We start from the raw sequence: 17,294 nt of genomic DNA on the forward strand, positions 1-17,294 counted from the left end.
GTTTTTACTCCCTGGTTAGACTGTAAATGCCTTAAGGGAAAAATCCCTGAACTTCTATGTGCCATAAAGTGTTGGGTATAAAATGGGTGCTTGACTAAGGTTTGGTTGAGAAATTTGTCCTTTTTTGACAGAGAAGGTAAAAATCTATTTATTAAATACAGAGCTTTACTTGGCTAAATCATTGATCTAAGAGTATCTGTTATGTACAAAGTACTGTGTTGGTTTTGAAATTTTTGTATTTGGCTAAAGCTACCTTTTTCATTTCTATTGCTTTTTATTCATAGTCTAAGAAAGAAGAACTTTTCATGTCTACACAACTTTTTTTCCCATTTGAAATGGTTTAATATTGTGAACCCCATAAATTTGAGACAGGTCTCAGTTTAGAAAGTTTATTTTGCCAAGGTTGACAATGCGCTTGTGACACAGCCTCAGGAAGTCCTGATGACATGTGCCCAAGGTGGTCAGTGCACAGCTTGCTTTTATACATGTTAGGGAGACATGAGACATCAATCAATATGTAAGAAGTACATTAGTTCCATCCAGAAATGTGGAGACAACTCAAAGTAAGGCCCCCCTACTGGGGGCTTCCAGGTCACAGGTAGGTGAGAGTCAGATGGTTACATTCTTTTGAGTTTCTGATAAGTCTTTTCAAAAGAGGCAATTAGAATATGCATTTGTCTCTGTGAGCAGAGGGATGACTTTGAATAGAATAAGAGGCGGTTCCCAGCTTGAAGAGGCCCAAGATATTTTCCTTTCACAGTATAAAGCAAACAAACATTCTTCTATACCTGTAGAGGATGCTACTACTCTAAAAGCTGGATTATTCCTGCAATTGTTTCTGCTTAATTCAGGCACTAAGTGACTTCCTCCAATTCATTAGTGTGAACATTCTTAAAGACCTAAGTGGCAGACATATTTCCTGAACCATTTACCCTTAGTCCTGAAGCTGATCGGGTTTGTCACACACAGACTGCTGGATTCCCATGTCATAGTCACCCCTCCTGGCAGTTCAAGATTGAGCTTTATGGCATTTAAGATTGAGCATAACTTGTTATGACAGATTCATCAAAATTATCCAGTGAAGTAACATAGGCTTCTGCTTTGTGAAGAAAACTGAAACCCTATACTGTGATGTCATATTTGTTCTCTTATAGATAAATATTTTGTTCTTTATAAATTGAAAGAGCATCTTGAGAAGAGAATCTCAAAAGGATTTTTTTCTTGTCATAAAAATGGTGGAATGAATTTTGATTTGTAATAGCAAAGAACTCTGGTGGGCTAAAATTTGAGGCTTTTGAATTGACAGTACTTCTGAGATGGTGTGCTTATGGTCACAAAAATACAAAAGTATTGCTCTACTAAGATGATGAAATGGACAGTTCAAGATGTTAACAATGGCAAAGTAAGGTGGATAACTGGAACTTCCTATCTGTAACTTCATCTTCTCAACTACTAGGCTTTTGAGCTTTGAGGGCAGGGCCATATCTCTCTAAATCCCCAGTGCCTCACACACCATCACTTGATCTAGCATCTATTCTTAAGTGCTAATGGTGATAGAGGACTACAGTGTCTAAGATGAAGTGTAGGTGGCTGAAAATGACTCTTACTTTTAGAAAGGAGATGAAAGAATGATTGGGAGTAATTTTAAGTACACACAGTAAATAGTTCAGTGATTGCAAAAGGAAAAATTTGTTTTCTAAAAGGTCATCTTAGACTCAAACCTGTACTTTGAGCTTAGTTCTAAAAATAAAATTAGACATTGCTTTCTTGGTGAAATTAAACACAACTGAGAGGTACTCAACTAACACAAAATATCTTTATAATAAAGCATTTGAATGCCTGAACAGAATGTTCAGCTTGGTTACCAGGTGATTGGCCTTGAGTTGTTTGGATTGGCCTTACTGGTTTTTAAAGTTCAGGAGTGAGTATAGGGTCTGAAAAGTTGGAAGGCAGGCCTTTGAATAGTAACTACTTCCCTCTGTGACTCCTGCTTATCTGAATAGGGATTGGGCAGGGATGTCGTCCAGAGAAATCAAACCCTGAATCATTGGTTGATGTTGATTACCTTTCTCAAGGTCCATTCTGACTTGGAAAATATATGGAGATTATAATAGAGTATTACCATATCAGAACTCTCAGAAGCTTTATATTGTGATTGTTCTTTCATTCTTCTGATCTTCAACTAGAGTGTAACCTCCTTAAAGGAAGACAGCATGCTTACCTTGTTTACCACTGTATTCCCAGTGCCCAGTACTGAACAGTTTCACTTATGTCACTCGTGTCCATGTGAAGAGACCACCAAACAGGCTTTGTGTGAGCAACAAGGCTGTTTATTTCACCTGGGCGCAGGCGGGCTGAGTCCGAAAAGAGAGTCAGTGAAGGGAGGTAGGGGTGGGGCCGTTTTATAGGATTTGGGTAGGTAAAGGAAAACTACAGTCAAAGGGGGTTCTCTGGCGGGCAGGAGTGGAGGTCACAAGGTGCTCAGTGGGGGAACTTTTTGAGCCAGGATGAGCCAGGAGAAGGAATTTCACAAGGTAATGTCATCAGTTAAGGCAAGGACTGGCCATTTTCACTTCTTTTGTGGTGGAATGTCATCAGTTAAGGCAGGAACAGGCCATTTTCACTTCTTTTGTGATTCTTCAGTTACTTCGGGCCATCAGGGTGTATACGTGCAGGTCACAGGGGATGCTATGGCTTAGCTTGGGCCCAGAGGCCTGACAAACAGATGCATAGTAGATGCTTAAATATTTGTGCAGCTGAAGTGAAGGTTGTTTTTTGTGTCCTATTGTACCTGCCATTCTTGGAACGCAAGAAACTTAAGGAAGGTAAAGAGTTGACCCTTCATCTCTATTGTAATGGCCAACTTAATTCATTTTCTTTAAGAGAGAAGAAAATAGTCAAATAGTGCGAATACGTTTTTGAGTTGGTGGTGAGACTTTTGAATTATATGCAACTTAGTTGTCCAATTTCTGTGGTAGTAGAGTAATTGCACGATGTTTATAAAACATTGTATTACCATGTAACATTAGCTATAAGAGAGTTGAATCTTTACATCTTGCTGTTTTTGTTAATTTCTGCCTGATTGAGAAAATTAAAACTTAATTTTCTTACAATAATGACTCTTGCATTGCAATCACAACTTCAGCATTAGAGTTTATAAGTAAGTCAGTCATTTCTCTTAGTCTTAAGGGGTTGAGACTCGAGTGATACTTTTATAGTTATACAATATTCATATAATACTGTGCTAAGTTATATTTAATATAGCTGATCATAAATGAAGTTTAATAAACTCTGATTGCTTGACTAATGCACAGTCTTATTGCTTTTCCAGAGTTGATTTTAATGGAAATATATGGTCACTATATTTATTGGTACAATATGCCCTCATTGTAATGAGCATGATCATTAGATTTGCATAATAAAAACTTACAAAAATGACTTTAATCAGTGCTTTTAATTCAGGGGTATGACTCTAATAAAGATTTTTGGGGGGGTCATTTTTGTTTCTGATTTTTTCTTTAACTCCATAGTAGCTCTGTAGTTTGTACACAGGAATGAAATCCATGTTTACTTGCGTGTGGTGTGAGACAGATGCACCCATCCACATAAATGAATTTTGAGAGCTTGTCCCAGAAGACCATCATTATAAATGAAAAAAAATTTTTTGGTGTTTCTGTTGTTATTCTCAAGTCCTTTTATACCTTTCTTTTTTGACTAATATAGAAAGATAATTGTGTGGCAGAAATGATTTAGTTTTGTTTGCAGATCATTTAATTGTAACTTATACAATGATTTCAATGCATGTTTAATGTACAGTGGCTACAAATTACCCCTTCTGAAATTCAGCCTCTTTGTATCTGCTTAAAGATTTTCCTTTTCGATAGACCATATTTGTTCTTTTTTCTGAACAGTTATAACGAAGAGCTTTAAATAGTATTATTATATTTATGAAAGCAGATTTTTACATGAGGGAAATCTGAGAAAATATTCGTATTAAATGTATGTGGTTATACAGGATATCCACTCTAGTTGAATGAAATTTACAAATCAAGAAATCAGGAGTGGGGTGTTTTTCTTTATGTTTCTCTATCACAAGTAATTAGGATAATTTTTTACATAAGTATAATTTCCTATGTGCCTTGGGGTACTCTATCGTTCTTATAGATGCCTGTTAGGAAAAAAGAAAATTCTTTAAGAATAAAACAAAGCACAGTCCTTCTCCAGTATTATTTTTGACCAGGGGTCCACATTTGGTTTATCAACAACTAAACTTTCAATTCAAGGGCAGCTCTAGAATTAGAAATGTATATAGCAGAATGGACATTCCAAATCAAAGGGAACAGTAGGGGCACAAAGAGGACATCATGGGAGTATGCATTGGGAAGAGGATTTTAATTTTTGTTTTCTGTAGAATAGGGGTCATAAGAGAAGAAGTAGAAGATAGCCTAGGGCTGAATCATACAGGGCTTTGAATTCCATATTAAGGATATTCATCTTTATTCTATAGGTCATCAGGAGGCATTGAATATTTATGAACAGGAAAGAGTATGATAGTCATTCATACTCTTTATTGAGCCTCAATGTGCCAAACACTGCTTTAGGCATTAGGGTTACATCCCTAAACCAGATGGGCAAAAATCCCTGTCCTTGTGGAGCTTATATTTTTTGTTGGAAAAACAGACCAAGATAATGATAATTAAGTAAATTATAGACTATGTTAGAATGTGCTAAATCTTGTTCAGGAGTGCCAGGAATATGTGGAGGGAGGCAGATGTTTCCACTTGAAATAGGATGGCCAGGGTAGGCCTCACTGAGCAAAACCTTGAAAGCAGGATGAGGGAGTAAGCCATATGGACCATGGAGAAAGAGCATTCCAGGCAGAGAGAAGAGCCAGTGCATGTGGCTTATTGCCTCATTGGGGAGCCGTGAAGTGGTCAGTGTGACTGGAGCTGGGGGAATGAAGGGAGAGTAGTAGGAGATGAGGTCAGAGGGATATGGAGAGTGTATAGATCAGTAGGGCCTTGTAGGTCATTGTAATAACTTTGACTTGCACTAGGAGGGAAAATAGCCCTTGGAAAGTATCGAGCCAAGGAGTGACATGACGTGACTTCAGTTTTCACAGTATCACTTTGTCAGCTGTGTTCAAAATTAACTGTAGGAGAGCAAAGGTGGAAGCAAGGAGATAGATTAGGAAGTCACTACAGAAATTTAGTTAAGAGCTGATGGTGGCTTGAACCACATCTTTGCAAATGGCAGAATGATTATCATGGGACTGGATAGCTGCTTGGCTATTGGAAATGAAGGAGAGGAAGGAGAACAAGATTTGGAAATCTTAAACCTAGACAAGTGGAATGCAGGCGGAGCCACTAACAAATGTTACCCTCTTGTTTGTAAAATGAGAGGCTTTGACTAGATTATCTTGAATTCCATCTAACTCGAATAGTTTCTACCTCTATACTCTGTGGTTTACTATAGACAAAAAGTATGTTAATTCCAAAGAAGAGTACTGAGGGGAAGGGAAGACTTCAGTCTCGTCCCATAGGACCAAGTGAAAATATTGCTAGCAATGCTTTTTTTCTTGTGTCTGTCTCCCATGATTAAACTGTCAACATGTATTCAATTGAGATACAGATTTGAAACATTTTAGACATATGTGTACCTTAATTTAGATAATTTGACTAAAGCAAAAAGTATTTTCCCTTCATTTACATTCTTGCTTTGGAGATATAGATGGGTTTCCAGCCTGGAGTTTATAACCCCAAAAGATGGGAAGAGAAGGAAAGCAGTAGTTGCATGAAGAACTGTATAATCTGTCTCAAAAACACATGTGGACAAGCACACATAGGGATGGTAGCAGAATTAGTTCAGGCACTTTTGATACTTTGTCATTTTCTCTCTGATTTGGTATTGCAGGAAATCATGAAATTGGCCATTGTGTTTAAAACAGTTTTCTATAACCCACTAGAAAAATTAAGGAGAAAATACCTGGTAGAGAGAGTTGCAGGGTGAATTCATCCTTCTTAAAGTGGTTTCAGTTCTGATATAAATAATTCCCACTTTTTTCCTAGGCAGTAAAGATTGATGGGGGTTTGTGTCAGCAGGATGTGATGAAGACATGGTATAGAGATTAGAAGTTTAGATCCCTGAGGTAATCAGTGGATTAAAAGTAGAAAAAAAAAGACTTATACATAGAATAGTATATTTGCCCCAGCTGATCTGGGGAGGATGGTCTTTAACAGCATTGGATTGGTGGTATTTGAAGAACAATTTTCTGTGATCCAAGCAATTTTCATTTACTTAAAACTCATAATGGAATCCTCCCCACTGTGAGAAGACCCTATTTTTTTTTAGTGTGCATGACCAAGTTGATATACATTATTCAGCTTCTGTTGTAAGAAATAAATGTATAGGATCTGGCAGAACATTTAATTCAATTTCTAACAGACAATTAAAAAAATCTGGTTCTTTCCTAATCACACCCCTATTTGGCACTTCAACATATTTATAATAAAAACTATATTTCATGCTTATCATACATTATTGTAAGGTCTTGAACTATCCCGTGAATCATGGAACATAACTACATTATTAGGTAGGTATTGCTTTAGTATTGCTGTACTCAAATTCTTCAAATAATGTTGCTCATATATGTTCAATTTTATGTTCAAATAAGTTCAATTTTATTTAGAATATTTTAAAAATATTTCTAATTTATTTATAAGGATAGTTTTTAAAAATAAGTTCAATTTTATTTAGCATATTTATAAAAGTGTCCTTTAAATATCCATCAGGAATAACACAGTTCTTAGGCCAAGCTGTTTCATTGTATTTCATTCTTGTTAAATGTGACATTTTTCCTATTGTACTTGGTGTTGTTTTTTAAATTTAGGTATCTTAGCTTGAGGATTCATTTCCAAACTTATATATAACATGCCAGGGCTTATGATTTTGTTGTATCTTTTCTCATATTTCAGCACTGTGGTAGTGACGTCTGATTTAGATCTGATTTGGGACCTTGGGAGCCATATTTAAAAACAAATATATACACCTTTGCCAAACCTTCATTTTTAATCATTAAAAAGATTTTTTTCTTTAAAGAATGTGTTGTTTATATGTTTGAACTTTCTGATTCTTTTTGACTGTTTACAGTTAATAAAAATGAAAATTATTAAATTATTTTATTGTTTGATCTATGAGTTTCTCTTATCTGATTGGTTTTTTTTGTTTGTTTCTTTTTGGTTTTAATAGAACATTCAAATAAAAACTTTGGCAGATGATGTGGTAAGGTGGTCTTAGCATGTTATTACATTACTTATGCATGTTGCCTTTTTATTAAAATGGGTGGACATAAAAGCATTGATATATGTAAGATACGAAATGTCTGGATATTTACAAAGTATAGTAGAATGGAATAATTGTCAATTCAGTGACTTCCTTTTCGAATATTAACACAAACAATTATATGAGATCCCAACAGAATTTTCATATCATCCTAATATTTACCTTAACCAAATGTTTTTTAAAATCTTGTGAATCTAGACTCTGGAAAACACAGATGCTTCTTTTTTGATGGCCAAATAAATTGTGAATATATTAAACATTAACATTGGAGGAAATTAATTTCCATTAGAAAGGAAATTAAGTTCACTGTTAGTCAGATGTGTGCTACTAAATTTAAAAACAAGTATTTTAAAGCTGAATTTGTCATAGTATATCTTTTTAAAAGTTATGGGCTCAAAATGTAAATATACCCTTTTATAGCTAAACTATAAAAAATGGTATTTTAAGCATTGTCAGTTTTTTTTTTTTCCTATGTGAAATTACCTATTTACAAATAATTTAAAGTAGTGATAGTGCTCAAAGGAGATGAAGGTATGTGGCTTAACTACATTTTCTTTTTGAGACAGAGTCTCGCCCTGTCACCCAGGCTGGAGTGCAAGTGGCGCGATCTCGGCTCACTGCAACCTCGCCTCACTGCAACCTCCACTTCCCTGGTTCAAGCAATTCCCCTGCCTCACCCTCCCAAGTAGCTGGGATTACAGGTGCCCACCACCACGCCCGGCCAAATTTTGTATTTTTAGTAGAGATGGGGTTTCACCGTCTTAGCCAGACTGGTCTCAAACTTTTCCTGGTGATCCACCCGCCTCAGCTTCCCAAAGTGCTGGGATTACAGGTGTGAGCCACCGCACCCAGCCAACTACATTTTCTTACCAAGGTATAGCTGAAATCAAAAGCTAATTTTCTAGATAAACTGAAAGACACAGTGGAATATCAAATATATATGTTATTAATTCTACTCAGTAAAAAGGCTAGTACTGGAAAAGTAAATATTAAGTGATATGAAGGGAAAGGACAAGAGATATGTTGATTTAATGGTCAGTTGCATATTTAAATGCTTTCATGTCTACCATATTTTTAGTGAAATTTGACTATTGGATATATCCTCAGCTTATTTTGGATTACTTAACTTTTTTCTTGAGTTGTTTGAAGATATACTATATAACTAAACCAACTTAATTTCCCTCAAAAAGTTAAAAGAAAATGTGAAAATATAGTTCAAGATGATTAGAAGAAATGAATCTTAAGTTAATGTGAAGACTGGGATAGGAACCAGGGGCTGGTGGATTTAGGAAAATCACCTTCTCTGTGAAATGAGGGGATTGGTTTAGATTATTTTTCAAGTTTCTTCTCAGCTCCAAAATACTATGATTTATATAATGTCTTTGTCAGCAACTGTGTACTCAAATTACTTTTGTAATCCTAAATAAGCTGCTTAAAACTGCTCATATTTCTTTCAAAGTATACTTTTTGGTTTTAAAAAAGTGTTCTTTGAATTTAAAATAAAAGTTATGCTCATTAATGAGAAGTTCACATAATTTTACATAAGCTATGGTAATAACTTCTGTGATGCTCTTTGTATTGTTGAAGTAATTATATAAGGATTCTGGTTACATGGCGGTGAAGATATACTCTCCTGATATTTAACATATCTGCTTGTTTAATGTGAGCTTGATGGTATGCATGTGCTTCCTAACAGAAACCATAATAAAACTGAGTTGCATTCAGTTTTATGCACATTACTAACTTTTGATGTCCCATGTTTTGTGGTTTAAAATAGAATATCCTATTTACATGCAACTGAAGTCATTAACTCACTTTATGTGAAATAGCAAGCTAATTATTAGAGATTTTACATGGAATCAATGGTTCGAAGTCAATATCCATAAAATAGCAAGTTTTTCTTAATGATATTTGTAGGAATAAGAAATTTCTGTTTGTTACATTTCCAGTAAATGGAAAAGCTGATGTTTTTATCTTTGTTTTGCTTCCTCATTGGTCCAACATTTTAGGGAAGAAAATGCTGGGGGAAAATAATAATAGTAACAACAATAATAAATAGCAGCTAAGTGCAATAAACGTATTAACTTATTTAAATTTCACAGTAACCCTATGGTGTAAGTAATATCATTATCCCTATTTCAGAGATGAGGAAACAGAGAGAGACCAAGTAAACTTTCACAAGGTTACTCAGCTAGTAAATGGCAGAGCTTGGACTGAAACCCAAGTAATCTGTCTTGAGTCCATGCTCTTAACCATTCTACTGCTACACTGACAAATTATTCATTTATACTTGTCACAATTTTTGCAACTTTGAAGGAGAAAAATATTACCATAATTTTCTCTTAGAATTGGAAATCAGTAGCTCTTTTTTAGTTTCTTTCTCTTTTTTCATAGTTCTAAAGTTGCCACCAAAGACACACTCTCCCAGAAACAACCAACAGGACTTTGATCCGAGACTTTTTTTTTTCACTTATTTACTGTGCAAAACAGAAATGACAAGGGACTAAGTTTTACTTTTGAAGAATACTTTTCACCCCCAGAGTTCTGAGGCTGAAGAGCTACTTCAAGGTTTCAAAATAGTACAATCTCTAACTGGAGCTTGCTGCTTAAAGTAGTATTTTGTCAAAAGACAATAATGATGTGTATTATACTAAGTGCCGTTTTGATGTTTCAATTCTTCATGTTAGTAGTTCTTGATCTTTTTCTCAGGGCTTTTTATTTATTTATTTTTGTTTGCAGCGTGACCGAATTACAAGTTTTAGAAAATCTACTGTCAAAAAAGAAAAACCTCTTATTCAACATCCTATTGATTCTCAAGTCGCGATGAGTGAGTTTCCTGCAGCTCAGCCATTATATGATGAACGATCTTTGAATTTGTCAGAAAAGGAAGTATTGGATCTCTTTGAAAAAATGATGGTAAGTTATACCCCTAATTTTGATGTAATTTTAAAATGTGTGTGCCCAGAATAGCACTGAGTTTTAAGGAGGTGTGTTTGTATGGACAGTGTTTATATCACATAAAGAAGAGACCAGAAACTTGATATAACAAAACTATTTGCAAAAGTATCCTTTTTTTTTCTTTTTTCTTGGCAAAAATGTCCTTACCTGTCTATCTCTTCCACTGTGAGCTCCTAAAAGTAGAGGCAGTTTTATTTATCTTTGTTTTCTACTATTTAGTAGTCTCTAGGACATCGAGTCAATTTTTCAGTTAACTGATTTGTGTGTGTGTTTCTACAAAGCAAAAGAGGCCTAGGTCCTCTGCTGAAAACAGCACAAGGTCTCTTGTTGGGTATATGAAATAGACTTGGGAGGGTAGAGAGTAACAATAGAAGGGACAGAGAAATTAATTCATCCAAGTTTGTTCTATTAGCAACATTCACACAACCTACATTTTCTAGCATGTTTCCTGTGTTTTATAGCTTGTGGCCTAAATCATTGCCTATATTAGATAATGAATACCATATTTTGAGTATTCAGAAGTTTATGGCAGGAGAGGGGAGAGATGAGGAATTAAACCGTATTACATTGTTAATTTGACCAGAGAAGAACTAGAGATCTTGATTTGTGATTCATTCATTCAAAATTATATCCCACATGTTACTGTACATTTTTTGTGGTTGTCTATTTACCTGTAGTTGTCCACAGGAGTTTCAAAGGTCGCCTTACACCAAAATAAAAGGTTAAGAATCAATGAAATCTAGACCCTACTGTGCCCACTGTGGAACATCTTGTCATCACCTCTCCTGCTACCCTCATGATTATTTCTCTCCTGCACCTAGAAGAGTTAGTAGGCCTTTAATAAATATTTGTTGGTAGCTGTTGAATGAATCCAAACAAAATTTCCCTTTAAAATTTTCCTTGACTATTCCTTCCATCTAGCCACAACTGGCATTTTGGGTATTCCCCTGAAACGAGTCCTGACACTTTTACCCTTTTTCACTCTTCTTCCTGCTTCTGTGGTGCACCCTTTTTCCTGCTGCTCCTTTCGTGCTATCTTCTTTAAACCGTCTTTCAACAGCCTTTTCTCTTTTGAAGTCTGTTATTGCTGACCTTCCTTGATGATAGCACCTGGCTATACTTTTGTCCTTTACCCTTGCTACTCATTTTGGTGATTTCAACTATTACGCTAATAGCCTTCAATACATTTTTTGCTCTTAGTTCCTTGTTTTCTAAACTCTGACTTTTGCCTTTATATATTTAGCTAATTATAGGTATGACTATACCTTGGACTGTGTCATCCTTTAGAATAATTCCACCTCTAAGAGCTTTAACTCTAAAATTTTCCTTAGAAGCTAAACAATTTACACTACCTTTCCAAGACCCTTAATTTTATAGAGCATGTATTGTGTAGTAGTTAAAAACCTGGACTTTGGGGTCATTCAGAATGTTTGTAGCGTTTCTTTCCTTTATCAAATAAGCTCTGTTGTGTCTTTAATTGCTAGTATTTTCTGATTACCTAGATACCCCTCAGTTTATCACCCTGGTGTCCTTAATCACTGAAAACGATGACAGCAACAAACACAGAAACATTCCTTGATACTATTAACACTTTTTATCTTTTTAAATCTTTCTTCTCTTTAAATAAAAATTATACTCATTGCTTTAAGCTGCTGACAATTTGGTTACTACCTTTTGCAGTATTGAAATAGTTCTCCGAGTTCATCAGTGGCATTGCTGTATTCAGTTTTTCTACACTCAGCATTACAGGGCTATCTTCCCTTCATTGATTATCTCATTCACTTCTAATTTCTTGCCAAATCCCATTGGTTTTGCTTTTGTAATAACTGTTACATTTGTGTCCTCAGATGTCCTCCAGCTGTTCTTGCCCTACTTTAGATGATAACCCTCTCTAGTTGTTTCTCGTGGCTATTAAAATAGCCTCCCAACTGGTCTTCCTCCCATCCTCCAGGTTTTGCCTATTCCAATCCAGTATTGCCCTATGATTTGGACACAGAGTTCTTTTCTGAAGCCCCAGGTGGGCCTTTATGTTTTCAGAGAATCAGTTTATATGTCCCTACTCCGTTCCCTCAACTATGCCCCTAGATGCCTTTCACACCTTTGCTTTTCTGCTCCAACCTCAGAGCTCTTCCCCATCTTTATTCTCTGCTGATGACCTTGCTGCTTAATTTACGAGTAAATTGAAGCATTCAGAAGAGAACTTCCACAGGCTCCCCCCACCACATTTACCTTTTAGTATCTGCATTCATGTATCTGTCTTGCTACCTATCACCATAGATGAAATTTTCATGTCTGCATTCTTCTACTTGTGTATAAATTTTCATTCCTTTCACCTACTCACAGATATTGCTCCAATAATTTTTTTCTTCTGTCTCCTACCATTCTGAGCAGCATGTAAACATGCGGTCCCATTTTTCAAAAACCTTCTTTTGACTCTTTCTCTATTGCTAGCTATCACTCCATTTATTTATTCTCCTTGGAAGCAAAGCACCTCATAATATAATTTTATTCATATGCACTGCTTCCAGTTTTAATCCTCTCACTTTCTCTTCTAAACTCACTCCAACCAGGTTTCTATCCCACCATTCTATCAAAACTGCTCTTATCAATGTCACCAGATATCTTCATGCTGCCAAATCCCATGGTCAATTCTCAGTTCTCATCTTAATTTTTTTTTTTTTTTTGAGACAGGATCTCACTCTTTCACCCAGGCTGGAGTGCAGAGGCATGATTATGGCTTACTGCAGCCTCAATCTCCTGGGCTCAGGTGATCCTCCCACCTTAGCCTCCCAAGTAACTGGGACCACAGGCATGCAGTGCACCACCATACTCAGCTAATCATTTTGTATTTTTTGGTAGAGACAAGGTCTTGCTACATTGTCCAGGCTGGTCTTGGACTCCTGAGCTCATGTGATCTGCCTGCCTTGGCCTCCCAAAGTGCTGGGATTACAGGCATGAGCCACCATGCCCAGTCTCTCATCTTAATTGACCTATCAGTAGCATTCTGTGCAGTTGATTATTCTCTCCAATTTGAAACACTTTTTATTTTTTTGTCTCCTCAACATTCATCTTGTTTTCCTCCTACCTCTCAGGCCACTCCTTTTCAGTCTTCTTTGCTCATTCCTCTTTATGTCCTGAACCTCTAAATCAAATTTACATTCAACTTAGTCCTCACATTTGAACTCCAGACTCATATATTAAACTTCATAACCAACATTTTTCCTTGGATGCACAATAGATCTCTCAAAATAACACAACCAAAACTGAACTGCTAATATTCCCCTCCAGACCTGCTCCTACAAAAGTCTTCCCTTTCTCAGTTGACGGTATCTCCATCCATCCACCTAGGCCAAAAACTTTGGATTTGTCCTTCACTACCCTTTTCTCACATTCTACAGTCAAACCATTAGAAAATCTCATTAGCTTTTCCTTCAAAGTAAGGCACTTACAACAGCTGACCATTTCTTACCCACCTCCACTGATACCACACTAGTTGAAGTCTCAGCTGGACCACTATAATAATGGTAGGATTATTAGGATTACCACAACCCCTAACTGATCTTCCTGCTTTCACTCATGACCCTCTATTCTTAGCACAGAAAGATTATTCATTTAAAATATGAACATGATGTCACTTGGCTCCTCAAATCTCCACCATGGTTCTCATGTCACTCAGTGAATAAAAGCCGATGTACTTGCAGTAGCTTATAAGATCCTATATGTTTTGACACCCACCACACCTTACCTTTTTGATATCTTCCTCTACTATTCTCTTTCCACTAGCTCACAGCTTCAGTTGCACTCATGCCTTTTATTTTATTGTAGCTCTAAGGAACAATGATTCCTGTTAGTTTTTCTTTCTTTTTTTTTTGAGATGGAGTCTCACTCTGTCATCCGGGCTGGAGTGCAGTGGCGTGATCTTGGCTCACTACAACCTCTGCCTCCCAGGTTCAAACGATTCTCGTGCCTCAGCTTCCCAAGTAGCTGGGATTACAGGTGCATGCCACCACGCCTGACTTATTTTTGTATTTTTAGTAGAGACGGGGTTTCACCGTGGACAAGCTGGTCTCGAACTCCTGATCTCTGGTGATCCGCCTGCCTTGGCCTCCCAAAGCTTTGGGATTACAGGCATGAGCCACTGTGCCCAGCCGATTCCTGTTAGTTTTTAATTTTTAAATTTATGTACAAGATTTACAGTGTTTTTAAACTTCGTACATTTCTATTTTGTGGTTTGAATATCATAATGTTTCATCAGAAAATTACTATTTCCTCTTTATGATTTTTTTAAAAAAAGGATTTGCTTGTTGGATTCATAAATGTGATTTAAAGAACTGTACAACTTTGTGCCACATTTTCTCAAATGGGAATTTTTTCTTCCATGGGAATTTTGAAATAGGATATTAAGAAAATATGTTTTTCAGGTACTATCATATTGTGTTATAATTTTATTTGATGGATCTCTTTTATGTTATGTGACCCACATAATCATTATAGACTTGTATATGCAGATATTAAAATCTTGTTTAGTAGTGGGATTGCTGGATCATATGGTAGTTCTGTTTTTAATTTTTAAAGGAACCTTCATACTATTTATCATAGTAGCTGTACTAATTTACATTTTTACCAACAGTGTATACAAGTCCCCTTTTCTCTACATCCTGGTCAACAGTTGTTATCTTTTGTCTTCAGTAATAGCCATTCTAAAAGATGTGAAGTCATATCTCATTGGTGTCTTAATTTGCATTATGTTAAGTGAAATAGGCTAGGCATAGAAAGACAAATAGCACATGATCTCATTCCTATGTGAAATCTAAAAATGTTGATTTCATAGAAGTCGAGAGTAGAATGGTGGTTACCAGGGGCTAGGGTAATTGGGCAGTGGGGATAGGGGTAGGTTGAGGAGATAGTGGTCAAAGGATACAAAATTTCAGTTAGATAGAGGAATAACTTCAAGAGATCTATTATACAACATGGTGACTATTGTATTTTTGAAAAATGCTAAGAGTAGATGTAAAGTGTTCTCACCACAAAAATTACAACCATGTGAGGTAATGTACATATTAATTAGCTAGATTTAGTCATTCCACAGTGAGTATATACTTCAAAACATTGTGCTGTACATGCTAAATGCATACAATTTTATCTGTCAATTAAAAAAAACTTATTTATAAATGGGCATATATTATTTTTAAATAATAGTATAATATAATAGGATATCAGAGAAATATGGTTTGATTAAAAGTAACAACCAAAAGTTAAACTGAAAACTTTAAAGGTTATGTCTCTACTTTGAGAGAAGTCTACTTATACCCTGAATATTGCGTATTTTCTATATTAGTTTGACGGTAATAACCTTACAGTGAACAAATTATTTTATGAATAACTGTAGTTTTCATCTACTGTATACTTATGCCTAAGGCATGAAACTAAAACATTTAAATGTATTATTTCAATTGATCCTTATGACAGTGCCACAAAGTAGGTAAGATTGTTATACCCCATTTTCAGATGAGGAAAGTGAAGCTTGGAGAGAGGCAAGAAAATTGGTTCATTAACTTGACTAAGCTAGTAAGTAGCTGAGCTGAAACTTAAATTTAGGTACATAAAAATCTAAAACATTGACATTTTGGTAACATCTGCCTTTAATAATGCTTCATTTAAGCTAAATATAAAATTAGTACATTTTCCTTGCACACATAGTGAGGAGAAGTAGAAGGCAAATCAGAGGTACATTAGAGTGGTAGGTAAAGCCAGCCTGGGATGGATTATTTCCTACTGATAATGGAACATTGTCTGTAATTGCTTTTTACGGAGCATCAGTTGAGAAGAATGAGTCCAAAAATCTAGCAATGGAAAACTGTTAAAAATGTCATTATCACAGTTGATTGGGAGAAAGCACTTAAGTCATTCTGTTTCTAAAACACGAAAGTAGACTTCCAGATATGAAATTTATCTTTTTTTATTTCACTCCTTGTGGGTGTCTTTCCTTGTACAAATAATGTAAAAGGTGTTCTTGTCGTATTTGATGGCTCTTATGACAATCTTCCTTCTTCTGGGTCTTTTGATGGTACCTTTATTGTGCTGTTTCTCTTGATTGGCTTTTCTAGACTTTAGAGAACTTCAAAAGTTTAGACCATTTGGTTTCAATACTATATATGTATTTTAGGATAACATACTTTGAGGTGTAAAACTTTTTTTTTTTTTTTTGAGATGGAGTTTTGCTCTTGTTGCCCAGGCTGGAGTGCAATGGCGCGATCTTGGTTCATTGCAACCTCCACCTCCTGGGTTCAAGCGATTCTCCTGTCTCAGCCTCCTGAGTAGGTGGGATTACAGGCATGCGCCACCATGCCTGGCTAATTTTGGGTTTTTATTAGAGACAGGGTTTCTCCATGTTGGTAAGGCTGATCTTGAACTCCTAACCTCAGGTGATCTGCTGGCCTCAGCCTCCCAAAGTGCTGGGATTACAGGCGTGAGCCACCGTGCCCAGCCAAAATGTTTTAAATAATTGCAGCAAATAGCACGACATTATGCACAGTAATAATATATGAGACACTTGACAAGAAATAAATTACCTTATAATTTACTATTAAGAATTTCTGGGTAATGATGTATTGGTGAAACTTTTGGTTAAAAACTTAACAAAAGATAATATTCAAATATAATCCTTTCTTACTCTGAAAATTGAAACTCTTGTTATACCTGAGGATCACATCTATCAACAGCAGTTCTCATTGGATAGGCTTGTAGATGTAGATAATTGAGCTAAATCTAAAATTACTGCAGGATATGTTTTTTCTAAAAAAAGGTAGCGGTTTTTACTTAATTACTAATAGATCATTTCACAAATCACTTGATTCTTCATAGCTAAGAAAAATTGTGAAATGAGTCCAGTTAACTGAAAGATCTGAGTAGTCTGGTTTTACTAGTGTATTAGTAGACTACTAATGTCTCATTGACTCTGGCATCTATTCTGTGCATTGGTGCATCACTTTTCA

At 35.8% G+C, this 17,294-nt stretch overlaps 1 protein-coding gene across 6 annotated transcripts in view; it reads left to right on the forward strand.

Annotated features, from left to right (window-relative positions):
* The window catches only part of DIAPH2 (diaphanous related formin 2), a 914,723-nt gene that overhangs the window by 43,809 nt on the left and 853,620 nt on the right, over positions 1–17,294 (forward strand). For 5 of the 6 annotated variants that reach the window (XM_063703103.1, XM_063703104.1, XM_063703101.1 and 2 more), the window contains exons 2-3: positions 7,249–7,281; positions 10,081–10,257. In XM_063703103.1, coding sequence (XP_063559173.1) covers positions 7,249–7,281; positions 10,081–10,257 — 210 coding nt within the window. The remainder of the gene's footprint in view (positions 1–7,248; positions 7,282–10,080; positions 10,258–17,294) is intronic. The other variant, XM_063703105.1, reaches the window with a different exon arrangement.

The sequence above is a fragment of the Gorilla gorilla genome, chromosome X (genome assembly GCF_029281585.2).
Source record: "Gorilla gorilla gorilla isolate KB3781 chromosome X, NHGRI_mGorGor1-v2.1_pri, whole genome shotgun sequence".
In the NCBI taxonomy this organism is placed as follows: domain Eukaryota; kingdom Metazoa; phylum Chordata; class Mammalia; order Primates; family Hominidae; genus Gorilla; species Gorilla gorilla.